General features: G+C 38.1%; 2 protein-coding genes across 2 annotated transcripts; one reads left to right on the plus strand and one right to left on the minus strand.

The window, feature by feature from the left end:
* Positions 1 to 5,659: 5,659 nt before the first annotated feature.
* rbp4l (retinol binding protein 4, like) lies at positions 5,660 to 7,262 on the minus strand. The gene is made up of 4 exons (XM_042395885.1): positions 7,146 to 7,262; positions 6,916 to 7,052; positions 6,261 to 6,373; positions 5,660 to 6,169 (listed from the first exon to the last, which is right to left on the minus strand). The coding sequence occupies exons 1-4, from the start codon at positions 7,260 to 7,262 to the stop codon at positions 5,946 to 5,948; spliced, it is 591 nt and encodes a 196-aa protein (XP_042251819.1). The 3' UTR covers positions 5,660 to 5,945.
* A 2,597-nt stretch (positions 7,263 to 9,859) lies between these two features.
* On the plus strand, positions 9,860 to 27,169 carry pde6b (phosphodiesterase 6B, cGMP-specific, rod, beta). Its single transcript, XM_042395883.1, has 24 exons — positions 9,860 to 10,439; positions 15,573 to 15,854; positions 16,063 to 16,374; positions 18,498 to 18,650; positions 19,652 to 19,741; positions 19,867 to 20,007; positions 20,107 to 20,181; positions 20,315 to 20,379; positions 20,614 to 20,680; positions 20,791 to 20,838; positions 20,952 to 21,101; positions 21,385 to 21,528; positions 21,737 to 21,802; positions 21,967 to 22,116; positions 22,232 to 22,339; positions 22,530 to 22,639; positions 23,219 to 23,306; positions 23,487 to 23,587; positions 23,701 to 23,808; positions 23,893 to 23,956; positions 24,091 to 24,165; positions 24,843 to 24,926; positions 25,190 to 25,343; positions 25,441 to 27,169. The coding sequence occupies exons 2-24, from the start codon at positions 15,696 to 15,698 to the stop codon at positions 25,497 to 25,499; spliced, it is 2,571 nt and encodes an 856-aa protein (XP_042251817.1). The 5' UTR covers positions 9,860 to 10,439; positions 15,573 to 15,695; the 3' UTR covers positions 25,500 to 27,169.
* Positions 27,170 to 27,408: the final 239 nt, after the last annotated feature.

The following is a 27,408-nucleotide window of genomic DNA, read 5'->3' on the forward strand; positions in this document are numbered from 1 at the left end:
AATTACTATAATTGACAGAATTGTAAAATAAACTGACAGGTCAAATGTGTTCATTATGTCCATTTTATGTCTTTTATGTCTTTCATAATGTCAAGCACTTGGTGCATGTAACTTCTTTTGTTGTAAAGCACTCTGAGCTGCATTCTTTTGCACAAAAGATGCTATACAAATAAAATTATTATGATTATTATCGTTACTAAATATGTGTCAGTACTCAGTCATGCAACTGAGATTCGTGTCTCCACTTGATGAGCAAAACCAGAATGGGTGGCGTTTCTTCAGAATGAGTTGCATAAGCTAGAACTGTGTATACTAATGAAGAAGTAACTCCTTTCTGAGTAATTTTAATATGACTAATATATCTGATAAATCCTCAATTAGCACATCCGACCTGCTGAGCGCGCACTTTCTCTATCATGGCACAATAACTCCATTGTGACCTCCATCAACACTATAATTTAAGGTCACAGCCCTTTTGACCGTGGTCCCCGTGCACCAAAAATCCTCAACAACAAAAGTCAAAGTGAAAGAGGAAACCAAAATGAACTGATGAAGAAAGTAATGTCAAATATAAGTTTGTTTTTTAATGTAATGGCCCACATGCAGGACTCTGTACACTGTATCTGAGGCCAAATCCACATTAATAAGAATTAATTAGACAGCTTTTAGGTATTTAAAGTTTTCAAACCATGACAATATTTTCAGGTTGTAACTTAGAGTTCATCATCCATATTGAGATGGCAAAACATTTGAATTATGTCAGGTAGGTGAAGTGGAGCAGGTGGACCCAAACGCAGGCAGGCAGGATACGATGCAGAATATTTAATGGATAGATTCAAAAGTCACAGGAGACACTGAGACAGGGGAACACTGACGATATCCAGGACATAACGCAGGCGACTCGACAAAGACCTAACTGAAAACTGGACTATAAATACAAAGGGTGTGATTGCAAACCAAATACAGGTGAGGGAAACGAGACACAGGTGAAACACAAGGTAATCAAACACAGGAAGTAAAGGTGAAAAGACACAAGGTGAAAATATTTCAAAATAAAACAGGAACTAAAGTAAACAGACAACAGGTGACACAACACACGGGCAGACCGGGAGCAGATAAACTGGGGAAGACACTAAGGAGCAGGGCTTGGCTAACAAGGGTGCACATAAACACAGGAGGAATAAAGGAATACACAAGGGAAACAGAAAAAAAACAAAACCAGGAAACATAAATGCAACACTGAAAACTCAAGAGAACAAAATACACAAAGAGTCCAAAAACAACAAGTCCAGGCAGGACGTGACAAATAATTTCAATTGACCATGCAAGCAAATTGAGGCAGCAGCTCAACACTGTCTCCACCAAACGGGTTTCTAATATTTTCCAAAGTAGTATTTGTTGTTTACAGAGCAAACGTGATGAACAGAATGGACCAAAAGGACACATAGCAACAGAATAGTTACAGACTTCCTGAGATCACATGACAAACACATCAGACATTTTCAAAAAGCAGTGAACATGGCATTTCAAGAGCTTTTTTTAAAAAAAAAAACATCCTGTATATTGAAGGACTAAATGTGAACACTGAAACACTATTGGTTTAAGGAATCAACCAAATGAGCCTCAGGTTCTGCTCCTGAGACAACCCAAAATTGTGATAAATTCGCCACCTGTTTAAAGAGCAGTTAGACACATTTGTTAAGTCCCCCCGCGGGATCCCAGTCAGACGACTTGAAGAGTCATAAAACAGAGACAGAAAGTCGGACAAGTCAGGAGCACAAACAAACACACAGGAGGTCAACAAAGTTTTCAAACAGGTAGACATTGGTCAAATGAAACAGATGATCTCTGAAAAATGTCTCTCACTGGTGCCCTGTGATCACAATAATAGTGATTCAACCAGTATCAGCCTTTTACATCTAACCTTTCAACTGGCTGATGCCTGATATAATGTAGAGGTGTCTATTCTAGAAAATGAGAATGTCCTCTGTACTCCTTTTGAAAGAACAAATTTGAATGACAAAAACAAAGTGGAGTATATTTGTATAATGAAAGCCCAAATCCAACCCTTGACAGTGAGCCTAGATCATAAAAAGCTTTCAGATTGTAGTTCTGAATCAACTCTCTGAAAAAACACATTATTTTATCTATTACAGAGTCTTAATTTTTTATTTTAAAAAAAAGAACAAAAATCTGTCAGTGAGGTGAGATTTTTTCACCTTCCTCCAAAAAATGTCAACTTATTAAGAAAACAAATATTTTCTAAGTATTTTATTTGATTTTCTTGATACTAATGCAACAATTTGTGTTTCATTACAAAATGCTAGCCCTTATTTCTAGAAAACAGGTTGAATCAACTCAGTCAATTGGCATCCTATTACCTTTTCTTGTTTGCAGAAAAATAAGTCTTGAAGTGTGCGAATAAAAGATCATTCATTTGCACATAATCAGGGGTATGAATGAAGCCAATGACTGTATGTTTTTTTGTATGTTTTTTTTTGTACAGGTAAATTCTTGGAAAGAGCTGCACACATCCTACAGTAATAATAATAATAATAATAATAATAATAATAATAATAATTGTATTGCAGTGCTTCCACTGTAGAGCAGCTTTGAGGAGTCCGACCCACAAGCAGAAACATGTCGATGTTTCTTTGCATCACACATACCGTGTCTGTCTGAGTAAACAAATAGTACCTTCTGTCTTTCTTTTTGCCTTTTTTCTTTCTGTTTTCTTCTTTCCTCACGCACATAAACACACCATCAGAAACTCAGAGAGAGAATGATGACAGAGATGAGTAGGAGACAGACAGATCATTGGATTAAGCAGTCTGGTGATGTTTCAAAAACAAGCACTCCTCCAGATATTCTCCACGTACGGACGCTGTGCTCAAACAAAACTGAACAAAACAACCACTTTTTAGATAGACTCCGCTCCTTTAAAGAAATAAAAGTATGTTGTAATAAGTTGTGTGTGTGTGTGAACATGAACAGGGTGACATTTTAAAGGCACAAGAAAAATCTCAACACTCAGATCAAATCTCATGCCCACTCATGAGCCCATGAACCAAATATCTTTTAGTTCCCTACATTCTTCATCCCTTCACCTGTTTATGTGGTTAATGACATGTATTTTTAAAAAACAGCAGTGGCATGTCTCCACCTTCCACATGAAAAACATGAGGAATGTGATGTTAATTGTTGATCAATTGAAACTAATGCAAAGCTACACTGACTACAAGTAATATTTATACATAACATAATTTACATGATAGTGACAAACAATCACTGTTTAAGTCTAAAATGTCTTTATGACTGCTGTATGATGTTCAATGAAGTTTGACTACTCTCTAGTGGACATGTCTTGTTATAGCACAACTAGTTATTTATTCAGCAACAGTAGATGTGCACATGCAAATTCACAATGATGTAAAGCAGAGGGATAAAACAGCACAGGTCACTATGCTGCACGGCTGGTTGTTCCTGGTTGAATGCTGCTTTTCACCAGTACTTCAGAGTCTTTAGATTACAAGTGCAACAGTATGGCCAGAAAGATAGAAGATTGTGTTATTTTCTGAGTTTTGTTTTGTCGTTTTGGTTCTGCATTATTACAACAGCTTTGTCAGGTTTCTTTAGAGAATACCGTAAGGCTTAAACTTATCCTCCAGGCGTGGGATTTTTGAGTTGGAGCCTCACCAGTCAGAGAAATCCACTTATATTCTTGCCTCAGGCTTGTAGCCTGTTTACCTGGAAACCATCTGGCTTTTAACTGCATGTTTGGCCCTGCAATGTAGGTGAAACTTTATTACAAATTTTGTCAACTTAGTAATTAAGGATTTCTAGGGTATAGTAAAGAAAACCTGAACCAAGGAGAGCTATATCAGAGACACTGTTTCTATAGCTACTGTGTAATCCTGCTGATGTTGTGCAACAAGCTGGGGTGAGATGTGTTAAAGCCAATCATGTGCATCAATGCGCAATAGAGACAATGTCCTGGCTTACAGTACTTCATGAAAGTTTAACATTTTTATTTGCTCAGACTGTATCACATGTAAGCAAGCTGAACTGAGACACTATCCACATTATTGTCCAACTCTCTTTCCCAGTGGTGCACCATAAAAATGACAAGGTTTTATCAATAAACATTGTTTTTATTGTCACATTGTGTTATATTTTTCTCATTTATTAGTGCAGATTCTTGCTAACTGGCAAATTATTTAATCTGCAGCAGCATCAAATCATGTGCTGTGATCTTTCCTTGTTTTTTTTGGCAACTCACTAGAGTAATATATCCTCTTTTCTGTGTTGGGCTGTGCTGTAATAATGTTTCTTTTGGATAAAAGTAGATTTTGTTTGAGTATTTTGTTCATTATTGTTTGGAGAGGCATCTCAGGTGTAAAATTGGAATATGTATAACAGGATTGTGGTTAATCACAGTGAGTGATGACACCGGCTGGCGGGACAGTGTGTAAGGAGCAGCAGGCCAGAGCTACAGATAGTCTGCCTGTAAACGCGCTTAGCTCTGATGAGATCAGCTGTTTGAACTTACTGGAAATGAGACCATCTGTAATTCTCAGTTTAAAACAACTAAACCCAAACAGTTTTTTTTTTCTATACTCCTGTCAGGATTTAGCTTGTGTGACAAATGTCTTCTACTCAAACACATAAATTCTTTTCATATCAAATTGGATTTTGTGCTAGAACACAGGCACCGAACACAGAAAAGAGGATATATTATTCTAGTGAGTATGCCAAAAAAAAAACAAGGAAACATCACGGCACATGATCTGATGCTGCTGCAGATTAAATAATTTGCCAGTTAGCAAGAATCTGCACTAATAAATGAGAAAAGTATAACACAATATGGCAATAAAAACAACGTTTATTGATAAAACCTGGTCATTTTTATGGTGCACCACTGGGTAAGAGAGTTGGACAATAATGTGGATAATGTCTCAGTTCAACTTGATTACATGTGATACAGTCTGAGCAAATAAAAATGTTTAACTTTCATGAAGTACTGTAAGCCAGGACATTGTGTCCATTGCACTGATACACAGTAATGCGTTCACATGATTGGCTTTAACACATCTCACCCCAGCTTGTTGCACAACATCAGCAGGATTACACACCAGCTGTAGAAACAGTCTCTCTGATATAGCTCTCCTTGATTCAGGCTTTCTTTACTGCACCCTAGAATTCCTTAATCCACCATAACTAAATTGATAATATTTAGTGTATTGTCACCTGTTCAATAAGATTTTGAGCATTATGTTGTTGCATATAGTTCAGGCCTCTTTGCAATCCAAACAAGGAGCTTCAGAAAACTCCTGATATGATCTTTGACCCCTGGAGCACACTAATTGGCCTAACAGGTGAATTAGTATAATAGGACTAAAGTCTCTGACCATCAGACCACCAGTAAGCCCATTACTTCTCAGTGCATATTGTGTTGGGTTTGGCTGCATTTTCTCCGAGGCTCAGGAGGGATCACAGACACTTACAAAGCCAAAGTGCAACATGTTTTCCAGCCTGAACTGCTGACAAATGATTTGTTTGTATGTATTTTACTTCCGTTATCTACCTACATATGTGCACAAAGAAGGAGAAATTTCACAGATATTTGTTTAGAAAAATATTTTTATTCTTAATTGTCACATTCACTCAAAACACCACAGCAACAGTAACATTTTCCATGAACAGAGGAGGAAATTGATCAGTTGGAATCCTGGTGGGACACATGCAGGTTTTTCACCATCTTCGCTAATTTTTTTCTTCCTTCTTTCTCATTGTTTTTTTTATTGCCTCTGTTTATTCACTCTCACATACGCAACAAACACAGCTTCTCTCACATGCGCTCTCATTCTCCCTCCTCTAGCTGTCAAACCACCTAGACTGCAGCCAGCTGGCGCACTTCCCTGCTCTTTTCTCTCTGCTTTCTCTCTTTAGCAGGCTCCAGACTGCAAGACAGGTTGAAACTCTCCAGCCATGCAGATTTCCTCCTGTTTCTGACGGACAGTGCGCTGGATGGCGGGGGGCAGGCCGCGGGGGTTCCTGGAGAAGACAAGGGCGTAGCCGTCCTCGCAGCTGCCATCCTCCTTCAGGGTGCGGCAGGCGTAAGTGATGGCGTAGTTGTCATAGTCGGTGTCGATCACCCAGTAGTTGTCACCTGGATATAAAGAAAGGGAGAGGTTAGCGAGTGTGGAAAGGGATGAGGGGATGCAAGAGAGATGTGAGGGACATATTTGTGCACAGCTTACCTCCGCTAGACAGGTAGCTGGCCAGTCCCTGGTAGTTCATGAACATCTTGCCGGGGGTGGTAGGGTCGGGGACGGAGTACTGGGCAGCCATGTCAGCGCACACAACCCAGAAGCTGCAACATGATGATACAAACATGCAAGTTATCATCTTTACAAGTCTTTTGCTTATATCATTGCACACAGTATATCCTTCAACTTCTCTAAATAAAGCCTAGATTTTTTTTTCTATGCCATGAGCACTTAAATCAGCTGTTGTGGTGTGTGTTTGTAAAAGCATTCTTATGTAAAATCCCACCTCTCCAATTTGCACTTCTTAATCCTTCATAATCCAGGGAAAACCCAGCTTGTAGCTAATGCTGTTCAGAATGTGCATCTAGATAATTATACCTGCTGCTATCTTAAATCTTCAGGTGGACAACAACCAGAACCTGAGCGCCCTTCTTAACTCCTGACCCCTTGATTCTGATTATTTGAGCTACCCAGAAGAGTAAAAAAGGTCTTTGTGACCAAACTGACCCATTGGCCTAACCTGGAGGTGTTTTAAGAGGGGTGAGGCCAGCTGGTTTTGCTTTCGTTCAGGTGAATTAAATAAATTCATCTGCTGATTTTAAGTGGAATAAGATGTGTATCATTCCTGTAAGGTTGTCAGACTTACCCAAAGAGAGTGACACGTCCCTTGGAGGAAGCGGTCATGCTGCCATCATCATCAATGGTGTACTCTGCAGAGATGTTGTCCTGCAGGAAAAGACCCTCTGGATCTTTCTTCTGCAATGCGTACCACTTCCCTGCATACTGAAGTGAAAGGGAAAGGAGGGAGAAAGTCAGAAATAGTTTTCAACTTCTTTTTTCCAACGTGCACGCTATTTGTGTTTTGAATTTACTCACCCTCTTGGGGTCAAAGTCATCTTTGACTGTGAAGCTGTCAACGATGCAGGAGGCAGACAGACAGCACTCGATGCAGGACAGCAAGACCAGCAGCAAGGCCAGCTTAGAGGATGCCATTCTGTAATGAAAACACATTATTATTAGTGTTTTCATGGTGCTCTAAAGATCATTTCTACTAGGTTGCTGAATACAAATTTAAATATACTACATCGACTGAACTATGCATGTTTGGGTCTTCTGATCTCTTGTACACTAATCTGAATGAGCCATCAATATATTGTACCATTTAATGACATATAGTAAACAGTAGCACTATGTGATAGCCTATTAGATCCCTAGTTATGCTGGAGCAATAAAGGTTTTTAGAAGGTACAGTCCACAACTTATTTTGTCTTAAATTGTCAACTCTGACAAAATGTCACATGGACGAAATTACATCTTATAACAGTAACATCAAGTTATTCAAATTTCATACAGTAACGTGATTATTAAGTCTATCATTTCTACAGACTTCCTTTCAATGTCTGACAGCAGAAAAAGTTACAGACTTTGACAGAACTTAATCTGATAAAGTCTAAAGAAGTCTCAGAACACAACTAGAAACTAGAATTTGAACAGAATTTGTCTTAAAATAGTAAAAATTTCAGCTTCTTACCTGTTTTGAGTCAAAGTATCAGCAGTGATGAAATTCTAGTACTGTTCGTGGTTATCCACCGGATTGAATGTTGTGTCAAAGGCAGCCTTTATATACACACACCACAGACAAGCTTATAACTGATTTTCATTGCTTGGAACTAAATAAGGTGCTTAAAGCTAGAGGTAATCTTGTTGGGTTGAAATGCTTACTGTAATCTGGCTTCTACGTTCAAACCTGCCCAAGATTTACTATAAAAACAATCAGACCTTTATGTAACTGATTGGAAGCACAATAGAACAGGCACACCTGAGCAGACGCAGGTGCAAATATAAACTGTATTTGCATGTTAATAACTGTTAATAACTGAAAGAAACTGTTGCAAAACAAAACACATGGCCATTTATGTTTTGTGTGAATCTGGAGGATTATTGTTGGTGCTTGAATCTTTGCTTACTTAAAGCAAAATTTATTTTAGGGATGAATCTGGGAAATAAAGCAAAAGATTTGTGGATTGTAAGTTTTCTGAAAATTGAGGGTATATTATTTTAGCTGATTTAGGAGAAAAAAGAATGAGTACAACCTGATCAAACTGTGTTGGGCCATATGATGTATGTATAACCTGTAGGGTGGCATCAGACACTTTTGAGCTTTGTTTTTCCATCTAGCTTATGAAGAAAGGCATGTTGAATACACTGTTATAGGATTATAGGATTTATACATGACGAATATCATAAGGTTACAGTAGATGACACAATATTCATTCAACTACAATACAAACTACAGTTTTGGATCAATCAAGGTTTGGTTATACAGTAGTGCAGTCATTTTTGCAGACCAGACAAAAAAAATGAGTTGATATCAGTTGTTTTCAGAGAGTTTCTGATTAGGGCCACTTCCAGGAGTTATGATGGCAAAGTGCCACAGTGGCACGAACGGCACAAATCCCTGTCTGTGAAACTAGACTTGAAAAACTTTAATATAGTATAACTGGCTTTCATTAATTCATAATAGGACATAATACCTGTTACTTGAGAGGGTAAATAAAGTTGGACTACCAAATTATTTAGTCTTCATTTGATTGAGCAATCAATGTATAATCCTCTAAGAAATAGACTGTAAGCATGTTCAAATTTTCAAATTAACATGGTGATCAGCTAATAACACCAACACTGATAATACAGTTAGATAATAACTTATATACACAATACTCCATCTTAAATATAATGACAAACAGAGAAGTGGTAATCACTTTAACTATAATGCATACATTTGTTATGTACACACACACACATACACACACACACACACACACACACACACACACACCTTCTTCGCTTTGAACTTGTTAACTCTTTCTGGATTAACACCGGTCACATGACATTTGCTGCTGTCATAATAGATCATGTAATAAAATCCAAAGTCTTCTTCATGTGCAGATTTGTTCTTCTATTGCACTTTCTTTTGTCTTTGCTTAATTAAAGTTCTTTCATCTGTTTTTATACCTAAAATAACAATAAGTGGATCACTGCAGAATCACCCCACACTGATAGTAAACAGTCTTCTTAACAAGGATACAGACAGAAAAGCCAATCAAGACAGCCGATCTATTTTTTTCACTGGATGTGCTGCTCAGTACTATAATCCTTCTTGTATGGCCTGAAATGGATCACTGACAGATATAGACACAATACACATCTTTTTATAGATTATTTAAATTCCTAAATGCAATATATTAATATTTATTGGAATTTGGAGGTTAATATAGGGGCTTATAAAAACTCCCTTTCTGAGGGATTTTTCTCATGATGACAACAGAGATTTGATACTAAAATTCCAACAAGTCATTCTGAAACGCCACATAATAATTTACTGTAAAAAAGGGTGTTTGATGACAAGTACTTCTCTTGATCCTGTAAAACCTTTTAGATAAATTAACCTTTGATCTGAGGACACCTGTGAACCCAAAGGTGGTTATAGCAACAGAGCATGCTCCAAGCATCAGGTCATGATTATGAGCTGGTTTTGATTGGCTGACAGACCCAGGGTAAAGCTAAGATGATTATTGCACCGTCTGCTGATCATCATAACTACCCTTCTGTGTTTATATCTATTTTAGTACTCTCACGTTCAAGGACTGAGCAAACATCCGCTGCCTAAAACCTTAAGCTTATACCGCTGAGCTATTTCCTGGTATTTGGAGTTGTGGCTCTGTGTTTGGTATATTGTGATGTGAAAAAGAAAAAATTAAAGAGTTTCAAAGGTAGGGAGGATTATTTATTTGGGCCTTGGTCAAAAAAGATTTAGGAAGATATGACTAAAATCATGTATTTCCACTCTGAGCTGACCGGTTCTTTCTAACATCCAGCTTCAGAGAATCCCTGTTTCATGACCAGCTGGAGACCTTTGTTGAATTGTCATTCCTCATCTACTTTCTGCAATAATAAAGACATAAAATGCTCCCTAAAAATGATAAACACACACTTTTAATATAAGTTTTGAGTATTATTATTCTCTGCACACCCACACAGTCCTGAAAAGACGACTTATCAAGCAAATTAAGTCGAGACACCTGAGACCAAGGCTTTAATGAGTACAGGTGGTGAGATGTGGGTCTGCTGTCATCTTGTGGTGCATGTCAACATTGCAACTAGCGAGTGGTAAGTACATTGGTAGTATAGTAGTGATGTGGAACTCTAAATCCAAACTGGAACGTGCTTTTTCTGAAGAAAATGCATGTGATTGCTGCTAGCTGATTAGACTACTAGCTGCAGCAGGTGCTACAAACTGTGGCTCTAGCAGCATTTTTTTTATATATTGTACAGAAGAGGTTATATAAGAGTCACATGTAACAGTATATATTGACTGAGTACCGTGCATATCTATCTTCATCATCGTTTGAATTGTTCTGACTCCTCTGACACACATGTTTAAAAAGATACAACAGCCTCCATCAGATCAGACAAAAGGTTTTCTGGACAGTTTTCACACCACTGTAATGTATGCTAGGAGGTATATTCCAAGAAGCTAATATTGTTTCTAAACAACTTAATTTGAAGAGAGGAGACAAGGTGACAGGGAGTGGAGTCTGTGTGTGTGTATTTGTGCCTGCCGGTATGCAGTGTGTCTTTCTTTATATTGTTTTTGTGTGCGCACGTGTGTGAGACTGAAGCAGTTTTGAGCTGTGGATGAAACCTGAAGCCACTGATGGTTTGAATGTACTTACAGTTAAACAGGAGAGAGATAATCTGAATTGGAGCCAGCTGTGTGTCTGTGTGTTCGCATTTGCTTAAAGTGAGCAGTCCTGCCAGGAACAGGGATTTGAACCCACAACCTTGTAATCTCATAAGGAAGCTGACCATGAGAACATTGCTTAAACCGCTGAGCCAGCAGACTAGCACCGACATGTTAAGAAAACATTCCCAATTTGTTGAGGAGAAATCGATTTGCCTAAAACTAAAGCTTGTAGCCCAGAGATTTGTACATCATTAGTGGCAGCAAGATTAGCTGAGGATGAGGATGTTTAATATCTGTACAAGAAACAGGAGGGACCACCTGCAGTTTGTATTGCAGTCAATGACAGCCAGACAGTGTGTTTCCTATAAATTAAGGTTTAGATCTCAAAAACTATAACTCCTATAGGAAATATATTTACATTTTGAGAGAGAGGAGGCTCGTGGCAACATTTTGATGATTACAATCACAGTTTGTCAAACTTCTATCCGTCCATCCAGTCGTCCCTCAGCCTGCAGATTGTAAGCACGTTTTCGCTGATTTACAGAAATCCTCTTTTGATCCTGTTTTTATTCAGCTGCAGCCTCACTAATCCTTTAAGAACTCTCACCAGACTCCATACAACTATTTCACCTTTTTAGAGTTCACTGTAAAAACACTGCTGCAGGACTCGTGTCATGATTCGTAGAGATTTCACACACCAGCACAGCCAATGAAATGACTGAGGTTTGGAATACTATGGGGAAGGTTGGGATAGTTTTGGAGGATGTTTTTGATAGTTTGGAGGAGGAACAATTTTGGAGTTTCACAGCGTCGACATCTCTACAGTGGTTTGAAGAGACAGTTTGACCTTTGACCTGAACATTCAAAACACTTTTCTGGAGTTTTTAAAGTAAGTTAGTTTTAAAAACTCATACATAAAGTTTGTTTTGGTTCTCAGTTTCATTCTGATGGAACTGAAGCTCAAAGCCTGAAGACACCCCTGATTATTATTACTATTATTAATTATAAGTGAACACTGTAACAGCTGAGAGGAGATAAAACATGAACCATCTTCTTTCAGCTGTTCCCACTAGGAGGGTCGCCACAGCAGATCATTTCCATTTCTTCCTGTCCTCTGCATCTTCCTCTGTCGCAGCAACCACCTGCATGTCTGTCCCCACCCTATCCATAAACCCCCTCTTAGACCCTCCTCTTTTTCCTCTTGCCTGGCAGCTCCATCTTCAGCATCCTTCTCCCAATATAACCAGCATCTCACTCTCCACCTCCATCTTGAACCCATCCGTCATTCCAACCACACACCTCACCGCTGTCAAACTGCCCTCATACATATCCTGCACCACTCTTACATACTTCTCTGCCACTCCCGACTTCCTCATACAATCCCACACCTCCTCTCTCGGCACCCTGTCATATGCTTTCTCTGGATCCACAAAGACACAAAAACTCCTTCTGACCTTCTCTATACTTCTCCATCAACATCCTCTAAGCAAACGTCGCTTCTGTAGTGCTCTTTCCTGGCATGAAGCCATACTGCTGCTCACTAATCATCACCTCTCCTCTCAGTCTAGCCCCTTTCCCATAGCTTCATGCTGTGACTGATCAACTTTATACCTCTGTAGTTATTACAGATCTGCACATCACCATTATTCTTGAAAATCGGTACCAGTACACCTCTTGTGTGCCATCAGTGTTCGAAAAATATTTTTATTAATTTGAAGATTATAAAAATGTTTCACTGAAGACACAGAGATGGCCCAGCTATGCTTTTTCCCCAAACCTTGTGACTTGATATAATTACTCATTGACAATATTTACAACAGTGAATGAACAGCCATTTGAATTGTGACTTAAAATTTAAGACAAATGATACAACTTCAAGGTGTATCTTGCAAACCATGTCTCACTTTAGCATCTCCATTTAAAATGTTAATAAACATTTGTACATTTATATAATTAGAAAGTAATAGAAAAACAAAGCATGGAGCTCATTCAAGTAGTTACACTTAAACTTAGGTCATTTAAAAAGTAAATACTTACTTACTACAAATAAAGACATAAAACATTATAAACATGTTAACATGCTCCTCTAATGTAAGCTGTAACCAAACTGTCCAAGTTAAGTGTGTATTTATAAGGGTTTGTAGTGAGTGAGTGAGTGAGTGAGTGATCAAGAATAACTGAGTGAGTAACTGAAAAGTGTGGCTAACAGACTGATTGTGTGGGTGGATGAGAGGGTTCACTGACCTATATGAAGTCCCACTCGAAAGTCCATTTGTTTCTTTAGTAGACACACAAGGGTTGACGGATGTCATCGTTTTCTGTGTGATTTTCTGTCTTCTCTGACAGGACTTTGTCCCGTTCTGCCGGGGTGCCTCCCTCAGAGTTTATCCCTGTGAGCCTGAAAGACAAAAAAGTGTGTTCAGAGAGGGTATGAAAAAATGTTCTAATTAATAAGATAATAATACTTAATTTATATAGTGCATCGATTATTCAGTATTGCATCTATCTAGGGATGCAACACTGTATTTTACAACCCTGGCAGGTTTGTAAAGTCTGGAAACATGATCAATCCCAAACACTGGCTGTGGCAACTATGGGTGTCGGTAAAATTCAAAAGTTCAAAAGACCAATAAGTATTCAGGACAAACTATTATTGGTGCAAGAAAAGCACATGGTCAGTATGTGAAATCATGTATGATTAAGCTTAACTGAGTGTGTGAGTGAGTGTATTATAGTCAAGTGTATATACAGTGTGATGCGTATGCGTGTGCGTATATGTGCTGCCTATAGTGTCCTGAAAATGTTCTTATGGTGATTTTAAAATGGACTCTTGGGAGATTAGCCAAAGGGATCCAAATAAACAAATGTATTCCTAATTGATTTTAGGTTTAATGTTAAGATTTAGGCCTCCGTGTTAAAATTTACCAAAATAACAACTGTAAAAATAGATCAGGTTTAGCCTTATGTTCCTAAAAATGCACTATTTATTAACCTCAATGAAGTACATGAAAAAAATTTGGCTCATAGAACAGCACTGAGAGGCACAGCAGGGAGTTTTGGTGTGTGCTACTAAACCCCTGTGAGGCTAAATAACTGCCCCAGAAAGAGGTGATTACTGCAATTCATATTTTGGATTTCCTATAGTCACACACACTCAAATCAATAACACACACAATTATTAAACTGAACAACCTAACTTACTATGTTCCCCCGACCCCGCCCCCTCATAGTCACACACACTCTGGACCTGCCGTAATCTATTATAGTGGAAGCAGATTATCTATTTGACCTTTTGTTTAAGGTGTTTATGAAACCTTATTATAGACAGGTGTTCCCTGCTCTGAATGAAAGGATTTTCTCACAGACCATCTCTGTCTCTCATTTTATGTGTGTGTGTGTGTGTGTTTCTTTCTAACAATACTATTCCATGAATGTCAAATCAGACGCTCTAAAGTAGCTCTCTCTCTCTTTCAGCCCTTTCAGCATGACGACAGATACACTCTCTAATCATCATATCGCTTAAAGCTGTGGAAACACAGAAAGGTACTGCAGGTGGACTGCATTAAAGATTGAATGTGGAGAAAGACAGAGAGTTGGGGTGCTGAGATAATCAGGTAGTGTCCTAACTAAATAGGGCTTATGCCAGAGGAGGCCTTGTTTAATAAGGACTTAAAGAGCTTGTACAGGTACTGTAGGCCTGCATGCGTGACAGAGACGGACAGAGACAGTACACTGAAAAAGACAAAACAAACTGAAAAATAATATGGAGAGGATAAAGAAAAATACTCATGAATATATAATTGTATCTTGTAAATGTCATGTTGATGCATACACAAAGCCTGCCTGACAAAGATTTTGATTTTTATCATTTATTTTTTTAGTTCAATGTGTCACATTGTTAGTTTTTTTTTGTCTTTGTGTAAATTTATTCAAGTCAGAGAAAGAACTATGAATATAAATAATTCAATTTGAACTTGACTTTTAAATTAACTGTCAAGGAAATGCTCACTTGAATTAAATGTTAAATTGAGAATTCATGAGTGCAATGAAAAAGAGAGTGATATGTTATTGCACATGTTGATTTGTATAGCTTTTGTGTGAAATCTGGGTGTTTTACATACAGAAGATTTTCCTGCACATTTTGATCTAATGTGATTTATTCAACCTAACTGTGCTGTCATAAAGGTGCTGAATGTACTGAAGCAAACTGGGGCTGGATCATATGGCCCACATATCTGTTACTAGATGATCAGCTGACGAGTTTAGCATAGGCAGATCCCTGCTAACCTTCAGCACTATCTGCTGATGACAGATGGATTGTTTGGATTCAGCCCTCTGACTACTCCTCAGGGCTCTCCCTCACTCAGTCCGCTCATCCCACTAACAGGGGGTGGGATTATCTTTTTTTTATCTGCGTTTGAATGTGTCCACCTCTGTTTTCCCCCTTTCTGTGTAACAATTGGGTAAGGTCTGGTTTTATTTCGGAGGTCTAAACTGGAGAATACTGAGACGTTTTTGTACCTGTTTTGCATATTTTGTCTTTTACTTTTACTCAGACATTTGGAGAAGTTGGAGGTAGCTCATTTAGAGCAGTGTTGGACCAAGCAGGAGCTTCATCGCTGACCTGAAGAAGGAGACGACAGGGACATTTGGGAGGAGAAGAGGAGACAGAAGGAACCATGGGTGTGCAAAAGGAAGATGTGGAAACGTTCCTCAAAGGGAACCCTGCGTTTGCGCAACAATACTTTGCCAAGAAGATGAGCCCAGACTTCATATCGAAGGTGTCAGGACTCCCAGAGAAACAGGTTGACTTCAGCCAGCTTCAGGAGCTAAGTCAGGTAAATGAAATTATTTCACTACTTGTTTATTAAGAAGAAAAAGAGCAGGTAGAGACTATTGACCAAACTTTTTCATGGTTGACCAGCATGATTTGCCCAACATATACAGTATAATCTTTGCCAAATGCCTGAATTCACTACCACCCTCCTAATCTTCTCTACTGAAACCAAATTTTAAAAATTGGCCTATTTTTCTCTCTTTTTCAAGGTTGAAGAAAGCCGAATCATGTATGACCTGATCAAAGACATGCAGGAAAACATCAACGTGGAAAAGGTGGTCTTTAAGATCCTGAAGAGAATCACTGCTCTCATCCACGCTGACCGGTGCAGCTTGTTCATGTACCGGCAGCGGAACGGCATTGGAGAGCTCGCCACAAGGCTCTTCAACGTTACCACGGACTCCGAGTTAGACGATTGTGTGGTGCCACCAGACTCTGAGATCGTCTATCCACTGGACATGGGAATAGTCGGACACGTGGCTCTGACCAAGAAGACTGTTAATGTTAAAGATGTCAAAGAGGTAAGTGGGGGGAGTGGGAGAAAAGGCACCAATTAAAACTAATCCTGAGCTTGGAAAGATAAAACCCTATGTGGTTGGAGAGCAGTTGAGTCGTCACAGTGTCATTCATGATACGACCATCAGATGACGCCACAGCTGTCAATTTTCAATCCTACACATTGTGGCTTTAAATAATAATTAGAAGTTTATGTTCTTAGCGATTTATTTGAAAGTCATTGTAGCTCGTAAGAGTGATGTAAGCGTTGTGATTTTCACTTAAGTGTACTTAAGTGACAAATATTAAATCTGCTTTAGAGACACTTTTTATGTAAAAATATCGGCAAGTGGGGTTGCAACACAGAGCAGGATCCCAGTGTTGCCAACTTGTCCAAATAAATTTCTGGTGTAGAGTTTTGGCCTTTGCCAGTAAATCCTTTAACTTGAAATCTAAGTGTAACAACAGGAAACTGATCTATAAGTACGAAGTTACAGATGGAGTAAGCATCAGCCAATAATGTCTTGATGCTCTTCTTATTGCATCATGAAAGTCTTGCAGTGTGCAGCCTGGTCTTCATTTTTACAGCTTTTAAGATGCTAACAGGCAATCAAAACTCAAGATGACTGGCATGTTGAAAAAGGAATATTATCCCTTAAAAGTAATTCTAGGACAAGTGTTGATAGCTCACATTTGAAAAAAGCAACAAGGCCCCGACCATGAGGACTGAACTGTTCAGAATAAGAATAAAAACACAAGGAGAAACTGTCTGAATGATACGATTTAGTCAAAAGAGGTAGGACAGATGTGTAATTCAAACCTATTTTTAGAAAAGCTGTTATCTGTTAGGACAGAGTTGATACAAACTATAAATAATATTCTATCTATATTCTATGGTCTCACAGATTTAATTCGTGGGGTGGTTATCAATAATGCACAGGTGTAGAAGTGCAACTTATGGGTAGTGTTAACACATAGCCAAGGTTTAAAACATAGTTTAGCACCTAGCACCAGCGTTAGCAGCTACTCTTCTGTTTATGAAGAAGAAATTCAATAATATTTTTATGATGTCAAACTGAACAGATGTAATGTTTGGACATTAGTGGCAGGTCCTTTATAAATCTGCATATTTTATTGAATTACATCATACATAAAAGCCATTTCCAACACTTTAGGTTGTAGACAAGTGAAATAGGAGTTAATAACATGTGTCTATACTTGACCAAGTGAGGGTTTAAATCCCCTTGTCAGACATAATCCATTTATTTCCAGAGCCCATCAGCCTCTGCTCTAGCTGGGGATTAGACGCCTCTGGCATTTAGTCAGCAGGAATGTAAAACAGATCAAAACTGGTTTCCTTTACACTGCATTGATACTGTACAGTGTGTCTGTAATATACCTTAAAATCAGGATTTTAATGGAGCAGATATTTACATCTGGTTTTCAAAGATTCCCACCTGAACATATACTGTACCTATTTTAAATTAGTACTATAGTTTTATGATGACATCATAAACAGCTGGGAAACAGCTGGTTGATCCTATGATCATGGGACATTTTATTTTTGTAAATCATGTAGAGGACATGCCTGGTAATTCTTACTTTCAGTCTCTGTACAGTGATTTCTGGGATTTTTTCCAAAGACGATATTGTAAATTATTTGTCATCTGGGTTACTATTACAATTGTGGTTTACTGTACACACTTTAGAGGCGTAGAATTGCCTTCCAGGAGACTTTTTTTTTTTTTAAAATCATAAAAATATTAATTTGACGGTAATTAATGTAATTTATTAATGATAGATTAGGAAAACCATTAACCTCTAATAAATCATTCATTCAATCATGACTCCGACAAAACTCTACAATATACTAAATATAGATGAAAAGTTTAAAAAATTTAACATGTCTGATATACTACACCAACTATAATGTTAAGTTAAATTACATAAACTGTATATTATATTATAAATAAATTTAATTTTGGACCAAACCTTTTCTTCAAAACAAAAACTGTGAATAAGAGATGAGTTTTTTTGTGTATTCAGTAACAATAATGAAAAAGTTTGAAATGTAACATGAACAAAGTTCTGCATGTGTTTAGTACTTCTGTACTGTATATACTAATAGCAGGTATTTGCTGTCTTTCAGAACCAGTACTTCAGCTCATTCGTCGACGAACTCACAGAGTACGAGACCAAGAGCATTCTGGCTACGCCCATCCTCAACGGCAAAGACCTGGTGGCCGTCATTATGGCTCTCAACAAGACCACAGCAACACATTTCACTCCCGAAGATGAAGATGTGAGTCCCACACAAGTGCACACAGTCTGACAGATAATTACACACTCAATCACTACAGTATATCAAACCATGAAAATAATTCTATAAAAGAGCACTGACATCAGCCTACTGTCTCTTTGGGCTGTGTATTGCTGGGAGGGAATTCCCTTTGAGCCGACTGGTAGGTTATTAAGGTCTTTACGAGGAGGGGGACCAGAGTGTGTTCAATATGTGTCAGGTCAGTAATCCATCCCGCATGATAATATCATCCCAATTAGGAATAAACTAAGCTTCAAAAAGGAAATAAGCCTGAGGGAAGACAGGTCGGTTATAAACTTAGACCCACAGAAGCTTAATGCCTTTTTTAACACCATGTAACTATTAGACACATGATTTTATTAACCAAAAAATCCTGTACTGTATATTGTGTATCTGAATGACAGTTAAAGCAAGAAATAAAGCAAATTCCCATAAAATATACTTAAAAATATACTTAAATATGAATAAATACAGTTTACAAAAAGATTTTAATGTGTTTCTAGTAGTTGTATTTGCCAGGATTGTTAATCGTTACCTTTAAATGAACACATTAATAATGGGCTTTCATTAGACGTGAGAAAATCACTTTGTTTAAAACAGTCTAATAAATAATTAAGTAATAAGAAATAATTCAACTGACAACGTTTCTTGGTTATATAAAAAATACTTTTTAGTGTTTTTTAATAGAAGCTTAACCAATAATAGAGTGTAATCACTTTGTCAAAATGCTTGAATGCTTTTAAAATTAGTAATCCTCTGAGTAGCTGTCACTGCTTTCAGTACATTTACTGTATATAGTCTGTATATGTGCAGGTGAGGTTATTGTACATATTGTTTTTAAAAAGCACACCTTGTCGACTTTGCCATGTACTGTAATGTTTCTCTCTCTCTGCAGTTTCTTATGTAATCACACATCACCACATCTAATATTGTGTCATATCATGCTTTTATGTTGCTTTCTTTTCTCCTGTTTGTCCATTTAGCTCTTTTTAAAGTATCTGAAAATTGCCAGTCTGAACTTGAAGATCTACCAGTTGAGTTACCTCCACAGCTGTGAGACACGTAAAGGACAGGTAAATGACATTCACTCGCAGACGTCACTCTCAGGGTTCAACTTTTCATTCTATGTATATGTTGTAAATTACAGAATTACTGCATTAACTGAACTCCTGTGCTGCATGTGTGTTATGTGTCCTAGCTGCTGCTGTGGTCTGCCAACAAGGTATTTGAAGAGCTGACAGACATTGAGCGACAGTTTCACAAAGCCTTGTATACAGTGCGAGCCTACCTCAACTGTGACCGCTACTCTGTTGGTTTACTAGACATGACGAAGGAAAAGGTACTTTATGTTTCTGTGTCTTTGCCTCTAATATCCTACACGTTTATTACCACAAGGTGCTGACTTTTTCTATACATTTTTGTGTCTGTCTCCTTCCAGGAGTTCTTTGACATCTGGCCAGTGTTGATGGGAGAGCAGGCACCTTACTCTGGTCCTGTAACCCCAGATGGAAGAGTACGTTCTTTACATCTTATTTGATTTATCTAACTCATAACATATTTAATATAACATTTCAGAGGTAGACATCACCACTCATCACTTGACTTTTCTGTAACTGTCTCATCCGTGTGTTTTATTTTTTCTTCAGGAGATCATTTTTTACAAAGTGATTGATTATATATTACACGGGAAGGAAGACATCAAAGTAATACCGTAAGTAAATCCTTTTTTTTTTTCTTTCGGAAAATTTGCCTCAGTCTAAATAATCATGATTTTATGATGTGGTAAAGTAATAATATGACAGTAAAAGATAAGTAAATAAGCCTTAGTTACTAGATTTTTTTTTTAAAGCTAAGCAATGTTATTTAAGTTAAGATAGAGAAAAACTAATAATAATGATCAGTCTGACAATCTGTGCTCATGCCTGCTAAATTGTCTGTCACACAGCAATCCAGCCCCAGATCATTGGGCCTTGAGTAGCGGCCTGCCCACTTATGTTGCTGAGAGCGGTTTTGTGAGTTTCTCTTTATTCCATTACCACAAACTTTTGGATCATTTAACACCAAATTCACGTACTTGCACATTTTCCACCTTGATCAATCTGTTCTATTTCTCCTCCTTTAGATTTGTAACATCATGAATGCAGCAGCTGATGAGATGTTCCAGTTTCAGGTACGAGAGTTGAAAAGGCCTCACACTGCTGAAGGGAAAATAGATTATTTTACAAACACCAGTAGGAATATCAGACAAATGACATTTGCTCGCTTGTTATTCCAATATTGCAGACTGAGCCGCTCGACAGCAGTGGTTGGACCATAAAAAATGTTCTCTCGCTGCCAATCGTCAACAAAAAAGAAGAGATAGTCGGTGTGGCCACTTTCTACAACAGAAAAGATGGAAAGCCTTTTGATGATCAGGATGAGCAGCTCATGGAGGTATATTAATCACTCTTACCTAACTCTGAATTCTGTCACATAATTAAATTCATTAAAATTTTGGGGAGCTTTTTGAGTTTTTATATGCATCGAATTGTTCTACATTATACATGTATAGTCCCTCACTATTGATGACGTACATACTTTCAATGACATCTTGGTATGACTTGGTTAAGAAAGGTTCACCTAGCAAAGAGAGGAAAAAGAATATCCTCTATATACACACATACTGCACTGTACAGATTGTGCTACCTCTGATCTTCTGCTGCTGCTTGTCTTGCAGGCTTTGACCCAGTTCCTGGGCTGGTCAGTCTTGAACCCGGACACTTATGACAAGATGAACAAGCTTGAGAATCGAAAGGACATTGCCCAAGACATGGTGCTCTACCATGTTAAATGTCGGGATGATGAAATTCAAAATATCCTGGTCAGTACAGTATATCTTTTTTTCCACCTGTTAATTGATTATAAACATTTGAATCTTCAGGAAAGCTTTATAAAAAATTCCAGTGTGCACCACAAACAATCTAGCATCCAGCTGACAAAAGCTTCATGTTTCAGCACTTTCTGTTCAAACACATTGTGGGAGGTTTAACTATCTCTGTGCTTGTACTTGGTTTTCTCATCTATCCCAGAACACCAGAGAGCGCTTCGGCTGTGAACCAAGAGAGTGTGAAGAGGAGGAGCTCCTAGAGATCCTGGTAATACTTAAACTTGTCTCTAATGTGATGTCCATCGCATGTAATTTCATCTTTAGAAGAGTGTGACACTATATTTAAGCAGAGCTGTCTGTCTGCCAGTGCTGTGAATGTGCTGCATTCTTTACTTACTTCCTCTGTTTTTGTTCTTCTCATTTCCCTGTTAGAAAAAAGACCTACCTCCACTGATTAAGAAGTTTGAGATCTACGAGTTCCACTTTTCAGATTTTAACTGCACAGAGATGGACCTGGTGAGGTGTGGGATCCAGATGTACTACGAGGTCGGGGTGGTCAAGAAGTTTCAGGTCCCTCAAGAGGTGATCTAAGACACACAAATTAACACAAACACATACAAGTATATCTTCAAACTGTGCAGATTTGTTCCGTTTTGGTTTTGTGATGTAATTATTCATAATTCATGCGGTTATTCAGGTGCTGGTTCGTTTCATGTACTCAGTCAGTAAGGGCTACAGGAGAATCACCTACCACAACTGGCGTCATGGCTTCAACGTGGGACAGACCATGTTTACTCTCTTAACGGTATTATTTTGTGTGTTGTTTCAGCCTCCGTTTACAGTCAAAGTTATTTAAATTTCTGCAGGGACAATATGCTCCACTTTGATGCCTGCAAGTTTAAAAAATGCAAGACAGTGACAACATTTAGGTCTTTGCTGGACTCTACAGCAGCATGTTATGGATTCTGTGTATTTTCTTTGTTTGGACCACTCAGACGGGAGTACTGAAGCGATACTACACTGACTTGGAGGTGATGGCCATGATAACTGCAGGCTTCCTCCATGATATTGATCACAGAGGGACCAACAACTTGTACCAGGTCAAGTAAGTGCTATCTTCAATCAATTTTAGCACAGCATGATAATCAACTTACAAAGACTCGAAACTTGCTGGAGATGAGTTATCCTTCACAGTGTACATTGTGTCTGATTTTGTTTAAGTCAAAGTTACTTTATTTTTGTGTGGTAAGGCAGCTGAAAGGGGAGACTGCTTCAAAATAGTCTGCATTAATGATGTATTCAGGTGCTTATGTATATATCAGAAATATGGATTTCCAACACAGATGTTAGTCAACCTAAACTTCAAATGTTTCCAAAGCTTTTTAAATGTATCTTAAGCCTTTCAGACGTAATGTTCACCATAATGGATTATCTCTCAAGGAAATTTTAAGTCTTTAAAAGTTGATTTTATTCTATTATGACATGAACAGCGACTAAAACCAGCAGCTACAGGGTTACCTATATAAAGAGTCATGTGGTTGAGTCTATTTTTCAAAGTGGGTGATAATTTGTAGAAAATTATTCACATTGTCAACACCAACGACTTTAAATTGATAGTGATCATTGTTAATCTCATGTTTAATCCATCTGATATAAATCTGAGGGATTCTATTTTTGCCAACAGGTCAGGTAACCCTCTGGCCAAACTGCACGGCTCCTCCATCCTGGAACGACACCATCTAGAGTTTGGAAAGTTCCTGTTGTCTGACGAGGTGAGAATGAAAATTAACTAGAGAGTAATTTACATCCTGTGCCACTTTTTACTCCCACACGGACAGGTCATTTGATAGCACATTTACATCTCTCAAGTACGTCACTGAAACTTCTTTGTCACATCTTCCAGTTGTTTACTATGACTGATGCTCATTTCTCTCCTCCCATATCACCTGCAGTCACTGAATATCTACCAGAACCTTAACAGGCGACAGGTAGACCATGTGATTCATCTCATGGACATCGCAATCATCGCCACTGACCTGGCTCTTTATTTCAAGTCAGCACAATCTCTCACTTACTCACTCTTTCATCTTTCTCTCTTGTCTATACAGTAAAAACACACAAAACATAATAAATAGTAATACAGCTCCTCTCCTCGTACCTTTCTAGGAAGAGGACCATGTTCCAGAAGATTGTGGACCTTTCACACACATATGAGGAAGAAAAGAAGTGGGTTGACTTCATGTCTCTAGAAACAACCAGAAAAGAGATCGTCATGTGAGTACAACAAGCACACACACACACACACCGTTATTTCTTTCCTTTACATTTCTGTGATCCTCTAAATTGTTTCCATTTCAGGGCAATGATGATGACTGCATGTGACTTGTCAGCTATCACCAAGCCTTGGGAGGTACAGAGCAAGGTGAGAAATACAAAAAAAAAAAAAATTAATCACATTAGTGACTCACTGAATGAATAGTGATTCAGTTAACTGTGTCTTAACTGTGTTTGTGGGCTGCTACTCCAAAGATGACTGTGTGTGTGTGTATCCTTCAGGTTGCCTTGTCTGTGGCAGCAGAGTTTTGGGAGCAGGGTGACCTGGAAAGGACAGTACTGGAGCAAAACCCCATTGTGAGTTTACAATTAGTTGTATTAAATGTTTTTATGGGTGTCTATGTGAAAATATGCCAAATAAAGGCTTGGGTCAGTAAATAACTGTATGTATCTGTGGAGCGTCATGGCTGGTTCTAATCACGGAGTAACATGTTAGTTTTTGTTGTTTTATTTTTGCATGTTTTTTGTTTAAAGCTGATGCTGACTGGCTTAGCTGTGAGGCACCCATTGGCCCGTTGCTGTCTGGACATGTCTAGCAAACAATGATCACAAATCTGTCATGAATCTGCAAAAACAGAACACAATAAACTTGCAGCCGCTTATAAACAACCAGCCGGATAAATGTCATCTCAGGCATTTAGTTCTCTTTAATGGAAGAGTGTTAAAAACACTAAAAAAAAAAAGGCCACAAGAAAGGTGAACTATTCAGCAATCTATCAAGAGAAAAGTTGATTTTAATCAATTTTAAAGTAATAAAAATAGAATCGAATTTATGGAACATAATTTTCTCCTTGCTTACTGCTGGAGAGCTGGTCAGCAGCATTGAGCTTAGTGCTGCCACTGATGCTGTTGCTGAGCATACAGTACTACTGTATTACAATAATGTAAAGATGAAGTCTGACTACTGAATGATTTCCTGGACTGTTAATATGATGTTTTTGAGTGCCACAAACAGTTTCTTTCCCTCCCACCAGCCCATGATGGACAGGACCAAAGCAGCGGAGCTTCCCAAGCTACAGTGTGGTTTCATTGACTTCGTCTGCACGTTTGTCTACAAGGTAATGTTTAACATTGCATTTTGACTGATGAACTACACAGTACATGGTTCCTTCTTAGTTTAGGTAAATGAAATCAGTTTTTCACCATGTTCTTTGGGGCGTGTTCCCAGTCCATTTTATATTTTTGTGCAATTTTTGGTGCAAAGGTTTTGCCAACAACATAAAAGCCAACAGCTCATTTATTTTCACTGAAGCATCAACAAGTATGTACAAACTCCCCTCACCTAAACTGTTGTTTTCATCTTTTATCCCTCTTACCTCAGGAGTTCTCTCGCTTCCACCCGCAAATCACACCCATGCTAGACGGCATCTTGAACAACAGGTATGAGTGGAATGCTAAAAAGGAAGAGTACGAGGCTAAACTCAAGGCTATAGAGGAAGAGAAGGCCGCAAAAGAGGCAGCCACAGGCAGTAAAGGTGAAATGAGAACATCGAACCTAAAAAAGTAAAAAACATTTTTGTTCCCGATTCACAAATATATTGACTTTTTTTGTCTGTGTTCTTTGTCCACTAGCTCCTGCAAACAATCCCAGTGGTGGAGGCTCAGGCTCCAAGACCTGCTCAGTGTGCTAAAACATCTCAGAGCTGTGCACATGATGTGAGTGCACACAGACAGTACGTGACAGACTGACTTTGTCTCACCTACCGAGGAAAAAAATGCAATAAAGTCAGGAAGACGGATACAAGAGTGTAAGCAGAGCCCCGTAGTATTTCTTCAGTAAAAACTGGTGCCGATCAGAAAGGAAAAACTGAAACAAAGAAAGAATCCTCACCGAACAAAGCAATGTTTTTATCATTATGGGACACGACAGGGCAGGACACCACCACGCCTTGGGAAAACATCACTAAGGAACAATAGAAACAGCCAGTCATGGCTACTTTTACTTCAGGTTACATTGACGGAAAGCTGCCCATCCCTGTCTTAAAATTATTTGTATTTACATATGAATATAGAGTCAAGGTGATTTTTGCATTTCAGGTTTCTCTCATCCTCATAACTGTCTCCTTATCTCTTGAGGATTCATGTTAGTTACAGTGGGTGTATGTGTGGACATATATGTGTGTGTATATACTGTATGTGGTTCCTTGTTGTGAGTCATGTTTCTCAAATGTACAGATGACCACAACCTTTTATATTTTTTTTTTCCCGGTCTCTTAAACGTAGATATTTAATACAGCGAGCATCACAGGATACAACCTGTAAATACATCTGTGTAGTAAATAATACAAATGTTCATTATACATAAGAGTGAACATGCAGTTTTGTTTTCAAACAGGCAACAAGTAATTATTTTTATCTGAAGATGGTACAAAAAGTTTGGAGTTCTATTTTGTCATATATTGTGAAATATTGTAAAATTTGTTTTAGGCTTCACAGAACAGTTAGATTGAAATGTCATATCATCCTTTATTAGTGAACTACTGTACATTATATTCCATAAGGTTTATGTAATGTTCACTCCTTCCAGTCATTTACTATTTACAAATGAGAGTCTGTTTACTTTTACTGCAGAGAGCCAAAGGTAGATGTTCAGTGCTGCTGAAGTACAGTTACTTCTCATACATATCAATGCAACGCAATAGAGATTTAAGTTTACTGCCAGCAAACAAGCGTTTAGATGCTTATTCATGATGCCTTTATACTGTACATATGTGTGAGAGTAGCCTAGAATATATTTTACAAATATAATATTACAAATGTCTTATTAAGTAAGAACAAGTTGACATTCAGTTCTTATCTGTAAAATTGGGTGGTTCCAGATAAGACTGATTCATTCAGGTTATTCTATTGTTTAAATCTGACTTAACTGTCATTATTATGAGCTGAATGATTGGACTTCACCATAAGCTTAATTCAAATTTTTAAGCTTACTGTAATAGCAGCAGTACTAAAAAACTTTCTCAAAGCTGCAAAAAAAACCCCAGAAAATAAGTTGTACATTAATGTCCATGCGGAAATGAACCTCTGCGGTGGACCCATCATGTGTTTTGATGTCAGAGGGAACTGAAACACCTCAGGAAACATATGAAGAACATGCAAACTGCACAAAAAAAAGAAAGGACTGTCGTGCTGTGAGGCAGCGGTGTTAACCACTGAGCCTCTAATAACAATCCCTGAAGATGGGCCTTGAAGGCGACAAGGGAACAAAGCTGTTTGAGACAGCCCAAAGGAGCAACTGAGCTTCTTGTAATGACTTGTACAGATTCCATCCCTGTAAATATAAAAAAAAATATTTTTCTAGTTGAAATATAGATGCTTATTTTTTAATTAGTAAGTTACTGAAATTTGAGCGCACTAGCAAAATGAGTCAAGTAATTTCTTATTCCCCTTATTTACTGAAATATGGTTTTATTGTGCTTGTCTCAATTTACTGGTGTACAAGTATTCCACGTATGGAAAGAAGGAATGTACCCATAACATTCTTAAATAGACTTACTTTACTTTATGGTCAGTATTTTAAAGCTTGCCTCCTCATGTGCT

This window comes from Thunnus maccoyii, chromosome 19, assembly GCF_910596095.1.
Source record: "Thunnus maccoyii chromosome 19, fThuMac1.1, whole genome shotgun sequence".
NCBI classification, from domain to species: Eukaryota; Metazoa; Chordata; class Actinopteri; order Scombriformes; family Scombridae; genus Thunnus; species Thunnus maccoyii.

What these genes read in the sequence shown, in the direction of transcription:
- rbp4l (XM_042395885.1), bottom strand. Translation starts at nt 7,262, where the DNA reads ATGGCATCCTCTAAGCTGGCCTTGCTGCTGGTCTTGCTGTCCTGCATC. An exon ending in ATGACTTTGACCCCAAGAGG is followed by an intron (nt 7,053 to 7,145) that starts GTGAGTAAATTC and finishes CTTTCACTTCAG; the next exon opens with TATGCAGGGAAGTGGTACGC. An exon ending in GGACGTGTCACTCTCTTTGG is followed by an intron (nt 6,374 to 6,915) that starts GTAAGTCTGACA and finishes ATCATGTTGCAG; the next exon opens with CTTCTGGGTTGTGTGCGCTG.
- pde6b (XM_042395883.1), top strand. Translation starts at nt 15,696, where the DNA reads ATGGGTGTGCAAAAGGAAGATGTGGAAACGTTCCTCAAAGGGAACCCT. An exon ending in ATGAGATGTTCCAGTTTCAG is followed by an intron (nt 20,839 to 20,951) that starts GTACGAGAGTTG and finishes CCAATATTGCAG; the next exon opens with ACTGAGCCGCTCGACAGCAG. An exon ending in ATGAAATTCAAAATATCCTG is followed by an intron (nt 21,529 to 21,736) that starts GTCAGTACAGTA and finishes CATCTATCCCAG; the next exon opens with AACACCAGAGAGCGCTTCGG.